Here is a 15238-nt window from a genome sequence, read left to right on the forward strand (position 1 = left end):
TTTGGAGTGTAAAGGAAAGACATAAACTATTCAGCAACATTCTTAAAATTTAACAGAATAAAGTAATTTTAAACTTCTCTTTCTCTCTCAATATTTTCTTAAGAATGTTCAAGCCTTAAATCACAGTGCAAACAAACGATATACTTATTTTGCATTTCTTTCGAGCATTAAACTAAATTTATGTGCGCAACGTGTTTTAAACTTGAAAGTAAAATGTTAATCGCAAATTCTACGTTTCCGTTTGCAAATTAAGAGAACAGGTTTTATGATTATTCTAGCCTAAGTATAAGCTTCCTTTAAACTTTTTTAAAAATCTTCAACTTTAACTTCTTGCGTCTTTATGTATTTGTCATACAGATCAATAATTTTTGTTAGACGAATATAAATTTCTGGTTAAATTTTTTTAAATTTCTTTAAAGTTTATCCGACCTAAGTACGCACTCTTATTGTTCAGTAGTATCAGATATTAGTTCTTTATTGCGAAGGCTTGAAGTAGGCATACGAGCGCAAAGGGTTAATTAAAATAAATCTTCTCTGGAAATTCATCTACAAAAGTTTATTTAAGGGAAATGTTGTATTTGACCTTTATTTTAAACGTATTTTTTCACTTGTGTAGTTTTCTTATTTAAAGAAAGAAAATTAACCTATACTAGATAAATTTTTGCGTTCTCTTTTTTTTATGAATGAACTAGCTATTCCCTCCTTTATCGTATTGCAGCTCCTCCATTGTGAATTTTGTTTAAAAAATGCGTAAAGGAAAATATTTTACATCATTTAAATGTGGCTTTCTGTTTATATATTGAGAAAAAAAACTGACAATTTCACGTTTTGGTATAAATATGTTTGCAACGTTGATTGACTACCCATGAAACAAATTTTTAAATTTGTGATCTGCATTAGACAATGATGTGGGAAGATGTCAAATTTGTAACACTTTGAATGTTGGCTTGTCATTCTCGCCCACGAAATGTGTGGCACCGAATGAAGTCAATTGGAAACATGAATTCTACCGGTGTATATTCATTAAGAAATGTCTCGATTGGTTTGTTTGATCAGATATCAGCGTTGATAATGGTTCGGTTTGTGAAATTAACTCTGTTAGTTTCACTTTCCCTCCCGGACCATAGTGAAATGTGTTAAGATTCAAATCAGCGTATTGGCATCGCATGAATTGAGAAGAGCGTTCCCAATTTGTTTCTATTCATGCTTCTCCTTTTAGACAAACGGGATTAGGCAGTGTGTACTCTATTGGTTGCCAGTCTTACGTCTCGTTGCTCAGATGTTTCTGAAACACGAGGTTCCTCTTTTTTTGCGAGTTTAAGGTGTTTTATCGACTAATAGCGCTTCGTTTAGGTGGCATAATTTTTCAAATTCCTCTTCTCACAAACAAAAAGAAATGGCAATGTTCATATTTATTCTAAATAATAATAATAAATATATATCTATATAATGTAAACATTCACCATGAAAAACCATTATTTACGTTGATTTTACGTGTGCTCACCTGACATAAAAACCAGAGATAAATAATAATTAAAAATGTACCATAAATTCTTGCTGAAACTAAGTTTTTATTAATTGGAGGTGTAAGCTAAAAAAGGAATCGTCAGCAATTTAAATTGCAACAATGCGTAATTTTATCCTATGAGGAAATCGGTTCTCTGCTCATCCCACTCGTAAGGATGGCTGGCAATCGAATGTTCTTATGTCGACAGTTGCCTTCACCGTTTTTCGAACTATTGATATGCCAAATTTTATTCCTCTCGGTCTGATGGTTTAGGAGTCTATAAAGGACAGGCGGATATTCATTGGTATACATATCGATATGTTTGATATTCACTTTTTTCCATTTATATTTTGAAGCAACTTGCTGGAAAGTAACACCAAGAAATTTAACGTATAACATTTCTGGAGTTCAGCAGTTTATTTGTTGATACCATCTTAAAAGCCACGCATATAGTATTCTCTCCGCCTCCATTTTTTTTTTTTTTAATCGGTGGGTTGAATTTTTCGACTACTAATATGTTGCGGTGCAAATGAAAAAAAGCATGCTCCAGGATAGATTTCTAGAAAAGTGGATTGACAACTACTTTTTTCTGTTGCTAATGTTATGAACGCTAAAATGGAATTTCAAAGAACTGATCAAACAGAATTTATTTATGAAAAAAAATTATTATTATTGCAATCAGTGGATTATTATGCAAAGATGTCTAGTGTATATAAGTATCGATTTTGAATTTTTTGTTGCTTACGTCGATTTTTCTATTGCACGACATATCGATTTGAAAGTTTTGTAACGCATACTTTTAACTGTGCTATCGTTTTTTTTAATTGTTTTTTTAAAAAAAACTTCATTAGTTTCAAACATTATATTGAAGCAATTGAAGATAGATTCTTCTATCGGTAAAAAAATGCTATAAAATGAACATTTGACACAATAAAAAATGAAGGTGTTGAAATATGAACATAGACATATCTAAAAAAGTCCCTCCCTTGGGGTGTAAAACAAGCCATTGTTGTCACAGAAGTTATTTTTTTGTAATTTCGTTATTTTAGGATAAATTTTAAAAAAAATGCACAGTGTCTTGCTCAGAGGTTGTTACTAATTTTTCACTCCGAATTAGTTCGTTTTCTTTTTTCTTTTTCTTTTTTTTTGGAGTTTTCCTTTTCCTTTTGGAGTTCCAAATTTCCCCGAATGGCATACTTAGCTCTTTTATTTGGGATCAATCAAAAAATAACAAATGAATTAAAAAACTATGATCATTTGATATTTGTTTTGAATAACAATATCGTATTCGGATGACATTGGATATCGTCGAACATTTGTGTTGAGGGAAAAAAATATCAGGAATTCGATAAATTGTTTATCAATAAATAGAAGAAAAACAGAACTCAAGATTGTTTTATTGATGGCTGTTAGAATTGCTAAAAATGGACTATAACTCGTTTAGTTCTAATCGTGATATATTTTATTAAAATTTCGATTATAGATGTAATTTTCTTCGAATAACATATTCTTATTTGATAGTGCTCATTTGACACATCTTTTTAAAGTATGCCGTTGATTAAGAAAAAAAGTTTGCATTGATTAAAAACAATTCTTAAATTTTCGCAATATTACGCAGGAAGGTACCAGGGATACCAGAACCCCCCCCCCCCTCTAATATGTAAGCGTAATATCTCGAAAACCACTGTACAAGCATCATCACACTTTTGAACTAAACAATAATAACAACTGAATGCGTTTTGCACATGCTGTAATTTTTTCTCTTTTGTTTTTAAGCATATTAATTCTCTCTTTTTTAAAAAAAAAAGAACTTTTGAAGCTCTTTTTTTTCTTTCTGATCGCCCTGTATATGCTCTCTCGAATAATGTGGAAAATAACTTTATTTGAAACTCAATGTAAATTTTCTTGACAAAATTACACTTATTTATTTTCTAACTCATTTTTACTTATTGTTGCTTTACTTAATTGGTTCAAAACACTCTGTTAACTTATTGTTTTCAATACAGAACCCTTACGCAAAGAAAATAAGAGCAAAACAAATATGAAAAAAATGCCACCCCTCCCTTCTCATTACAAGACAGTCCACTTAATGGATGCCTCCCGAAGAAGCAAATTTTTTTAAATTAGCAATACCATACACGTTTCTTAATAATCGATTCTTTTTAAATTAAATTCTTTCATGCTCTTGTCTTCAATTTAGCTGACAAAAAATCTACTTGTGAAAATATGAAAATAATTATCTGGTGTTTCAATAACATTCAATTTCTTATTTCTACTTATTGCTTTTGTCTCTCCTGAACTTTCAAAAACGCTTCTCTTATATCAATTTAATTCCAATTAGATTCCTGCTTTTCCAATAAATCTCTCTTGGTTGGATCTCTTGTTCCCCCCCCCCCACACACACACTTTCTTTTTGTTCGTCGCCTTTTGTACTTTTAGATACTAATTACCAATCGCATTGCTTTGCCAGTAGTGACACATCTATTCAAGAAAAATACACTATTTCGTGATATCATGGGCTTCATGGTTTGTCTTGAAGGAGGAAACAAACCTGGGGGGAGAAGAAAAGTTAGAATTTCCATTTATGGGGTGGGGGGCCGCTAGGGGCGTACTTGCGCAATGGCTTTCGAATCCTGAGCTGATCCGAGCTGCGCCCCTATTTCGTCACCGGCAAAACAAGCCATTACTTCTCAGAAAGTACGGCCGGTCGCGTCAGGTAAGCGACCTTACTTGATACGAGACGGTTTTCGCCACTCGTGCTCCTGTAAATGATGCGTCCCTGCCGTCTGTACGACTCGATGCTTCTTCATGATGGAAGTTGAAGTTGTTTTTTGCTTCCTGAAATTAGATGAGCGTTATTTTATACCCCCTCGCAGATGTAAATAAATTTGAATCTCCCGTAGTTTCCCCTTGTTGTAAATTCGTGTAGTTTTTAGTAACTGGTTTAGTATTAGGTGATTTTGTTCAAATGTGGAAAAATTCAAAGTCCATTTGGATGCGAAAATGATGGACTAAGCAGACTATAAGTGATAGTTTATCTTTTAAAGAAATTGTATCAGTTGAACTGATATTTGAAGCATATCTATTAAAATATATATCATTAAAAACTGAGCTTCTTATTGATTGGATTTTATTCTGTTATTGTTCAAAGGAGCCAAAGTATTTACACAGTTATGTCCTTATCAATTATATCAAATCATATTTTCTGGTAAGTTAATTTTTTTGTTATGTTTCTGTAAAAAAATTGGTTGAAGCTTTTTAGTGTTATATTTAAGAAATTAATAAATATATTGACTGCTAAAATAAATTAGGGGAAAAAAAATTTAACTTAAAAAACGTATACATATTCTCAGCTTGTGAAACATATTTATTGTTTGAAATATACATTTTTTTGCAAAAGACATCTATTTAGCAAGTTTATAGAGTTCAATTGGAATTTTATGTATTATATATAATTTTTTATTTTATTTTTAGTTTGATTATATGATATAATTCTGTACCTTTGCATTAATTTTCTCTGGTTAATATTTTCTAAAAAAATGTGACGAGAGTGCGTTATTTTTTAAACTAAAAATCCTGAAATAACACTTTTAAAAAAAAAAAAAAAAAAAAAAAAAAAAAAAAAAAAAAAAAAAAAAAAAAAAAGTATTCACATTTTTAGATCTTTTAAATGGGGTTGAAAAGGCTTCCTTAAATATTAAATGTCATTTATAAAGTTATTTGAAAGTGTATAAAAACTATTTGAGAATAATTTGCTAAGTTTTTTAATAATTAAATCATTTAAGCTTTTGACCAAAATGTTATATTTAATATCATAAAATTTGATCTAAATTTAATCCAACATGCTGCAAAGGTTTTATATTTTGTAAACTAGTATATCTATTTGTTTCTCAGACTTTAATGTATGAAGGAAAAATTTAACAAATAACTTATTATATAAGTGTAAAACTGTGCTATATCTATCACTTCTCTTTATTAGTGACTACCCATGCTCGCATTGCTCAACAATTCTGACGATTGCTTGTTTTTTTAACCCGATTGTTATATCTAAATTAAGTATTATTCATTTAAAAGCTCCCAAGCGTTTTATTCTATTAATGAAGATCTGTTTCTATAGATTTATTTCTGATTCTAATGGGGGGAAATTTCTGAATTTAAACCTACTCAGTTTGAGGAGTTTTTTTTTTTTTTTTTTTAGTTGTTATAAAGATTTGTTAAATAATTTTGCCAGAATGTTTGGCAATCATTTGAAAAGTGAATGCTTAATAATATATAAAATGTTTAGATTTAAATTCATTATTTTAAATACATTTGTCGATTACCCGCAATTATACATAAGAATTATTTATTTTAAGTATGTAAACTTTTTTTAACAAGTGAATATAACTTATCAATCGTTTAATTAAAATATTTCAAAAAAATAGCTGTAGGGATTAAATAAGTTAAACATAAACTGTGTAATAGCGAAAAATAGTTAACAAATTCAATAATTGTATATTAATGCATATTAATTATATTAAAGATACCGGAAAGTAATTTCGTTTCGGCGCATTAAATATTCGCTAGTCTTTAAAAACAATTCATTTTTTTTTCGATTCATTTCTATTCATTTTCGATCCGGCATTGAAAGGTTGTTGCTAACGAGGGTAAACATATTATTAATTAAAAATGAAATTTTGACAACAAAATATCAAATTCATCGAAACGACATTACTTTCCGGCCGGCCCCTTTAATACTTGCAATTAAAATCTCTGATTAAACTTCCCTCAAATAAAAGATGAAAGATTGATTTGCAGGTAAATCGTTAAAACTTTATAATTTTAAACTCACGAAAGCCGAAGACTCTCTTCTCCTATTCGTGAATTAAAGATTCTCCCATAAAATTTCCTTTGGCAATAAGAATGCACTAACGTAAATGAGGAACAGTTTTAGACCGATTTCTTTTTGTATAATACAAAGAAATATAATTCTTTAAATAAGAATAACAATAATGATATAAAGAAGCCACCGTTCATGGCACTTTTTCTGTTTCTTGAAACTTAAAATACCGCTTAGAAATTAATTATATGTAACGTTTTTTTCTTTATAAATCATTTGAAGAGTGTGAGAGAATATAGTAGACAGTGATACTTTTTCCAAGGGTGAAATTTTTAAATCAGAATAATCCTTAGCATTGTTTTAAGGTAGATACTTAGCGCATTTCCAGAATTTTCTCGTGATAACAGCTAAATATTCAGGAAAATCTTATTGCATTCATAAAAATCGTAGTGTTTAAAATTAAAAAAAATCATAAGTAATGTTTTCTCCAAGAATTAGAAAACGCGGTTTGTAACGCGGTCTGCTGCTTTCTATTTCATATATTACAATGATTTATAGGGTTATTAGTTAAATTCAAATTCTTCAATTAATCATTTTAATAGTCTTTTGTGCGAACCATTATAAATTAAGTCCAATTTTGCTAATTAAGAAAATGCATTTTTGTGAGAAGATTTACGAATTCCTTTTAGGTAGCATACGTAGTTTTGTAAACACTTATATATTTCCTTGTATTAAAATAGCAACTTTGTTCAGTTTTATTATCTTTTACATTGAATGCTCGTTAATGAAACTAACCCATGACATTAAAAGTGAAGATCTTTGTTTTTTAATTTTGTATTTTTTTTTTATCAAGGAGCTTTTGTTATAATAAATTTTAATTAAAAATGTCTTTTGTTTACATTATCTAGAAAGAATTTAAAAGAATTTTTTTATTTTGAAGTTTTCTAATTTTTAGTGAAATGAATTAAAATTTTGCTTTGGATGTTTTTAATTGGATGGTGTTTTAGAGGGAAAAAAAAGTTGCCTACGGGTTTTTGAGTTCTTCGCCTTATTTATTGAAGTTTAGAAGTAACAAAAATAAACTATAATATATAATAAAATATCTGTTGTGTTTGAAGATAGACAGAACCATAAGCTATCTTTTATTTTTGTTTTCTATCTCCTATTTTTATATTTATTATGTTTTTAATCCATTATTAGTCTAGTGATGCATCACACCATCCAATTATTTTCTATGTGTTCATCATCTTTTTTATTTATTTTGTTGATATTTCTGCACTTTAACTTGGAAAAAAAATTACCTCGCTGTGAAATATCAAAATTTGTTCTGCTTCAATAGGTTTCACCGTGAAAGAATTACTAATGTTTTCTTATAGAAGTTTGTTAAATTTATTTTCTAAAGAAGTTGTTGATTCTTGATGAGAAATTTTGTTTTCATTTTCAGGGTGCTTACTCAACAAGCGATGGTCGCTTGGGGGTGTTCGAGAAAGATCTAGTAGATGACCAGCCGGAGATGGAAACTTTCGAAGTCGAACTAGTCAAGGATCAACAAGGACTCGGAGTCACCATCGCCGGATACGTCTGCGAAAAAGGTCAGGCATTTTCCATTTTTAATACAAAATTTTTCCTACACATTTTTAGGTTGTAAATAAGTTTTCTTTTCTTTTTTTTTAAAAAAAAAAGATAAAGAAAGACACAGCCCTTCAATAATTGAACCTCTAATTGTTAACCCTTTAACTCAGAATTTTTATGAAACACATTTTTTCATTATATTGTTTTAATTTAGGTCAAAATAAGTGAAAAATATTACATTTAGCATCTTAATTTATCGTTGTGAAATACAGCATGAAACATTGGTGTCTTTTTCTGGGTCAAAGATAAAATCTTTCAAACACGACTCAGTTTCAAATAATAATTTTCCAGATTTTCAGTTATTTATGTGAAGAGAAAGTTACTCATCATTGAAATTTCTTTAATTTACAAAATCTATTGCTCATAAATCTTTGAATATGAATTCTAATTACTTTTATGGATTATATATATATATATATAGTTGTGTTTTTATTTGGTCATTCGCAAATTGTCGCATAATTTTAAAAATGGTCACATTTTTATTATTTTTTTGAGACATATTCTCGCATATAGAGCCTTATCTGTTACATATTTATATTGGTGTAGGATAAACTCGAGTTTAGTATATAATTGAGAGAAATTCTTTTTGCGAGTGAGTATGCAGATACAAGTCTCGTTCTTTATCTGAAAAGACAATAAAAAATGTGCTTTTTAATAGCTTACCGATACATTTAAAAACCACCCATTAAAACCGTTATCCCCTGTTCAGGGCCAGCGCTAAGGATTTCAAATTATTAACCAGTAAATTAGCCTAATATCTAAAGTATTCTCCCATTTTCGAAACTCTTCCCCAAATGTAAATCCTAAGAATTTTTTATGATTAATTTTTTTCCCATAGAAAACTATTTTATGGTAGTTTGCTTCAGGCTTATATTATTTGAATCCAATTCTAATTGGTTATGCGCCGCATCAACCGAAAATTTCTGTGATCGAATAAAAAATACTGATTTGTTTAGAAAAAATTATTATGACGTAATTTCGTGGATCGAGTTAAATTTCTTTCCGGTTAAAAAAAGCATTCGCCAATACTTTCGCCAAAACACAATTTTATTCACCAAATTTACGATTTTATCGGATTTGACGAGGTGACAAATACTTAATTCTAACCCTGCCTTTTAGAATAAACTAAACAGTTTTTATTCGGAAATATAGGTTTAACGCAGATGTAAACACAGATGTCATGACACTCAGATACCTTAGACCTCCCCCCCCCCTTTTTGTTTTTTCCCCATCAGACGTGGTTTATAGCACTGTTTAAACAACTTGCATGGACTTCGTTATGTCGTTTCTCGTTTGGCGCATTTAAATCTATTCTGTCTCTTATATTATTAAAGTCTGCATTCAGTCCAGAGTATTGTTAAAGTAAATGCCAACTTCACATATTTTAAAAATATACAAATAAAAATAATTTATTACTAAATTTTCAGTATTCATTGTAAGAAGAAGACGAATATTTAAAAACATCGTTACAAATCATTCACTTGAAATAGATTGGTAAGTGCGCAGTAATTAAAAACTTATTTTTAATTTATTCCTTACGGAAAAATATGAATTTTATGACATTAGAAAATAAATCGTTAAATACTCGACATAAAACCTATCTTCTCAAACGATATGCTAGTAATAAAACCGCGGTGGCTGGAGCAGGACCTTCGCTCTGTAAGTCTTTTTAATGATGCCCTGATTTATTGTTCAGATTATTCTAACTTTTTGTAGTTATAACTTCTGTTCTGTTCTTCGAGTTTTGAAAGAAGCAGTCGACAATTAATGCTAGGGAAGATAAAAGCCCTCCGGATGGTAGCAGACGAAAAGAGGAGAAGCCGACTGTGACCGTAACTGAGCTGATTCACCTGTTGAATGCTTCTGCTAAATAATAGCTTCAAAAAAGCTATTCCGCCATCTTGGCTTATTGATCGAAGAAAGTCGGTTTTATTCGCATTTCAACTAAAGTGAATTCTTTTTTCTTTTTTTTAACAGAAGTAATAAATTTCCCTTTTATTTCGCTGAGAAAAACAATTGAATACTTTTAATTTGTTTTATACTCTTAAATTTAAGTCAAATCTCTTCACTTAATTATAATTATTATCAATATTACTTTTTTAATAATCGGTTTTTTTTTCAAAATCTCCTTTTTTTTACTAAATTCTTTTATAATTTTTTAATGGTTTTTTATTACATTTTTTTAATATATATTTAAGAAAAATATCCATAATTTATTTTCAGTAAGTTAATGAAAATGTATCCGAAAATGAATATTAGTAAAAACGGTTTAAAAAAAACTGTTTGTAATCCTAAGATATAAATTGAAATGTGGGTGTTTCTCGTTTAGCTAATTCAAATTAAAGTATTTTTTTAATTTTTATGTACTAATGCACGTTTAAAGTTGAAGTAAGTCTCTTGTTTTAGAAAAAGCATAATTTGTTTACAGTTAAGTTTGTACTGAAGTAATGTTTTTCTTGTTTAAAAGATCTCATTCTAACTTAGGTTTTTTTTTTTAAAAAAAAAAAAGAAAACTCTGATTCAATACAAAGAACATTGCTTAATACGAGAATTAAAAAAAAAATCTGAATCAAATGTTTCTGAGTATTGGAATCAAGTAACTGGCATGTTATCTAACGATATCTAGTGAAGTTTATTATGTGAATAGACTTCAGCTAATTGTGTAAACAATGCGTCATTTCAATGTGAATCAGGTTAAAGTTGATGTCTGTGCTGAAAACTCACCACAGAGTTTTTTTTTTAAATTTTCGTAGTTTTAACCCCTTTCTTCTCTCTCCCGTGAAAATGACGGACTGAGGTTTCGCCCTCTATTTCTCGCTCCCGTGATATTCCCGGGCTGGAGTGTTCAGTAGTAACACGCCAATAAGAATAAAACTAATTCATTTCTTTTGCCCGAAAGCTTTTTATTTCTCATTTTACACACCAGATGGCAGTACCAGGATATTTTTAAGGTAATTGTAGATAGTTAATTTATTTTAAACTAGATGTCAGCACTAATCAAATACGTGTATAATATACGTGTATAAAAAATAGGCTCTTTTATGACCATTTTCTTGAAAATTAACCGATCGTTAAGGGGTTAAATTGGTATGTTTCGAAAGTAAAGATTTCAAGGTAATTTTTCCTCCTTTGTATTTCTTTTTTTTCCCCCTCTAACTTAGTTTACGACACAGTTTAGACAACTTACATACATTCCCTAATTTTGTTAACATCTGGAGTACAATAGCTGTTTACAGTTCTTTCGCTCTTTAATTCTACTTGCTAAGTAGCTTTAACTCATTTAAATGCTCGTCCTTCTCTTTTCGATCAGGCTGTCATCTTCACGGATTCCCAAGCTGCGATTCTGGCCATTGCCAACTACTCTCAAACCCCTAGCTCTTTGTCCATAGTGAAATGTATATCTTTAATGACAGAGATAGGTGAAAAATATAAAACAATTGCCTTACAATGGATCCCATCCCACTGTGGTAGCCCCGGCAATGAAAAAGCTGATGCACTGCCCAAAAAAGGTTGCTTTGTTAATCAAGCCCCAAATAACTTGGCTAGCTATAAATTCACTTCGTTAATGATTAATCATGTAATTAAGGCAACACATATATCATTGCTAAAAGAACGGACAAAAGAAAAATCGTGGGTAAATGACATCCTTAATCTCCTCGATTGCCCAAGAAGCAGTGCTGTAGCTGCCTTTCGTCTTGCGACCAAGCACGATTGCTTATACGCCCATCTTTTCCGTCTTAAAATAGTGGATAATCCTGCCTGTCCCCTCTGCCGTAGTGGTGCGACGATGGAAATTCTTAGGATTTTGAAATCCTCTTCCACACAGATGCTTTTCCCCCTCCAAAAATCTTCTTCTTAGGCCTACCTCTAACTCTAGTTCCCATTAGTTTGTAATTGAAGATTTTAAATGCCAAGGAAGAAGGGTCCCGCAAGCTTTAAGCGACTTATTTTGATGTATTTGTTGATATCAGCTTCCTTGAACAGCCTCTATAGTTCAAAATTGTGTCGTCGTCTCCATAACCCATTCACATTTATAGCACCGAAATTTTTTCTAAAGGCTTTTCTCTTAAAAACAGCAAGCTGGTCTGCTTATGATTTAGTTAGAGACCATGTTTCGGATCCATAAGTAAGACAGGTCTAATTGATTGCTTTATATAGCTAATTGATTGATTTATTATTTTTGTTCGCCTTTTAATTAATTTTGACTTAAAGAAATGTTCTTAAGCCATTAAGGCATCGTTTAGCTGCTGTAATGCGTCTCTTTATTTCTATGCTTATATCGAGTAAGGCATCAATATTTGAACCAAGATAAGTGAAATTATCAACAAGTTCAAGTTTAGAATTTCCAGTTTCTAAAAATAATAATAATTATTATAAAATAAAAACATTAATACATCAAATAAAAATTCTAAACACTATTTGCTGATCAACCATAACGATACGAAATAAAAATTTTATTAATTTAAAATGACACTAAACCATATAATAAACGCCATGTCTTAATTAAAAACCCGTTCCTTATATTCCTCAATTAGTACGATTTTATTTCGCTGCCACTCTGCTTGTTCAATATGCTTAATAAGTCAAATCATGAAAATTCCTATCCCCCACTAGAACAGAATATGCCTCGTCAATTTTATGTTTTGAAAGAGACAGACAGCAGACTCCTTGAATTTAGAGGGAAATCCTCCAATCTGTGTAATTGCGTTTACTGGGGTGACTTAATTGGGATGTCCCACCCTCTTCCAGTCACACAAGCGACTCATAAATTCCGTCGTAGTCATTAGTTCCTTCCAAATTGAGTAGTACAGCATTGCTTGATGTAGGCTTGTGTAAGAGGTGATAATGGCAATCTAACGGTGAACACTGATTTGGAGTAAGAGTCGAGGAATTCACATAATTGATGCTGCAGAGGTGATAGTATTGATTCTAACGCCAAGTTTGTCGTTTTTAGGAACAATGCTGATTTATTTTTTAGGGGCAGTTATTGCTATTATTTTAATTTAATTGTAGGATTTAACTTTTTTGAAAAAGGAAAAAAAAATACGAAGCACGATTTCTAGAAATTAATAAATGTTAGTTGCTTACTGCATGTAAAATAAAAAACAGCATGAAAGTCGTGGGTAAAAAGACAGGCAGGTGTTTTGGTTATGTAAGCAGTTTATAAAACTGAGTGGATGAAAGTTGAGAGCGGCATTTTCGATGATTATGATTTGTCATTTTTTTACGATCTTTCAATTGGCGAAACCTGTAAATTACTTGCCCTGTCTGTGCTATAGAGATGGCACTCTCGATGTTTTAATTTACTGCCTAACTATATTAGTTGGCTATTTTTTACCAAACGCACTTGGTACCTTCTGCCACTCCGAAGACATTTAAGTTTCGTCACTTATTGCCTTTATCCACTGAGATCTGTGTTATGTGAAAGAATGAATATAGATAATAATAATATATAACCAAATAATTCTACAAATAACTAAAGGGAAAATGTCAAAATGTCAGTTATTGTATCACCGGTAAAAATGTGATGGTAATTTTTTTAAATGTGTTAAGGAAATTTAATTTCATTTTTTTCGTTATTCACCCATTTGTGTGTTTACGTTAAAAATTAAATAATTTTACGTCTAATTTTTTTTTGTCTCTTTCAAAGTAATTTCAGAGTTTTGCTTTTTTTTTTATATCAAAAAATGTGAACTCTATATTAATGGTTGCTCCAACAAATTCCGAAATTTTCGTCGTGTGTAAGTTATGTTTGCAGAAGATCTTATTTTTGACAGGCTGTTAGGCTGGAGCACTTTTTCTGTCTAGTTTTAGTCCCTAAAAATCTTTTTCCATCTTTTACTCGAGTTTCGTAAACATTGGGAGGATGAAGACAAGATGGAGGGAGGGGGGAGTGAGGTTTTGGAAGAAAAAATGAAGTAAATCCTTTTATCGATATTGATGCTCTTATGGTAGTGGTTTACTTTAAGTAAATAATGTAAAAGTATTTCAAAATGTAAGTATTTTGTATTCACTTTATAAAAAATAAATAATAAATGAAGAGTCTTAAAGAGGAAAGTCTAAAAGGGAAAAAATATCTATATTTAGTTGCTGTAACAAAATAAATATCATGAATCGTTTATAATGCTTCAAATGTCATGTTCATGCCCAAATTAAGTGCATGCTGGTATTTAAAAGTTTGTGTTGAGGTTGTGATAAATGTTGCATCTGAGTTCTTCCGTTGCAAAAATATTTCTAATTAGTGATTGGCATAAGAGCCAAAAGACGCCATGCGTAGCAAAGATATTTGATTATATTTCGTACTGTCCACTGAATATTTGCACATAGCCGCTTTTGCCAGTTGTAAAAAACCTAGATTCATGTCAAAGTAAGCACGAAACGAATTATATAAGATTGCTGCCCTAGAAACAGTCAAATAAGGCTTTTGATAGCGGTTAGCAAGTTTAATTATTAATAATCACGTTAGAAATGTATTTTAAGGACGTTTATATAGTTGTAAAAAAGTTGTTATATGTGTGGAGTTAGGTGATAAGTAATTTACAAAGGGGTTTTGATGCGACAGTTTTATCTATGGATGAAGCCTTCTCGTGTTACAAACTTGCTTTTACTTGATGAATGTTTATAAAACGAGTAATGAAACCCTATAAATTTTGGTACTTGTGTAATATCCTGTCTGTTTTCAACACATCCTAGAAGTAGAAAAGCCTCAGCACGGATCACTTTAGTAGTCCGATGTGACGAAGTTAACTACGCAGAGATGAAAAATAAGAAGATGCCATTACGTTCGGGGTACTAAGCTGCTCAGTGGTTGAAAATACGAAATATATCATTACGTTTAGACTACTAAAGGATATTTATGGTAACCCGTGCTGAGGCCTGCTCTTTTCTAGGAGGTGTTGCTATTTTCCGCGAAACTAAAAAATTGAGCCAACAACATGATTCAATGGAAAACTATATTCTAAAGGGCAACTTGGTTGTTGCTTTGATAAAATATCAAAGTAACAACCATTTACAACCAACGCAGCAACAAACCATTATGCTAGTTTGTTCTTAAACAGTTATTTTTCTAAAAAATCAACTTTTTGTTTTAATTTTCTCTAAATAGGTAGTTGAATTCCCTTATACAAAACATTTTAATGCCTGACCGCAGAACTGTTGTCAGAATTTGTTCGGCGTACCGTTAATTTCAGTTTTCCTAAAAACCATTTTCATTCTCTCTCTCTTTTTATTAATAAAGAACGGAAGTGAAAATGAATTTAAAAGTTCGCTCTCCAAAAATT

At 30.6% G+C, this 15238-nt stretch overlaps 1 protein-coding gene across 8 annotated transcripts in view; it reads left to right on the plus strand.

The window, feature by feature from the left end:
* Positions 1–15238, plus strand: part of LOC107448785 (multiple PDZ domain protein) — a 684699-nt gene that overhangs the window by 312701 nt on the left and 356760 nt on the right. For all 8 annotated transcript variants that reach the window (XM_071183400.2, XM_071183406.2, XM_071183404.2 and 5 more), the window contains one exon: positions 7771–7918. In XM_071183400.2, coding sequence (XP_071039501.2) covers positions 7771–7918 — 148 coding nt within the window. The remainder of the gene's footprint in view (positions 1–7770; positions 7919–15238) is intronic.

Source organism: Parasteatoda tepidariorum, chromosome 7, assembly GCF_982258835.1.
Source record: "Parasteatoda tepidariorum strain Cologne lab strain chromosome 7, Ptep-v5.0, whole genome shotgun sequence".
Classification (NCBI taxonomy): domain Eukaryota; kingdom Metazoa; phylum Arthropoda; class Arachnida; order Araneae; family Theridiidae; genus Parasteatoda; species Parasteatoda tepidariorum.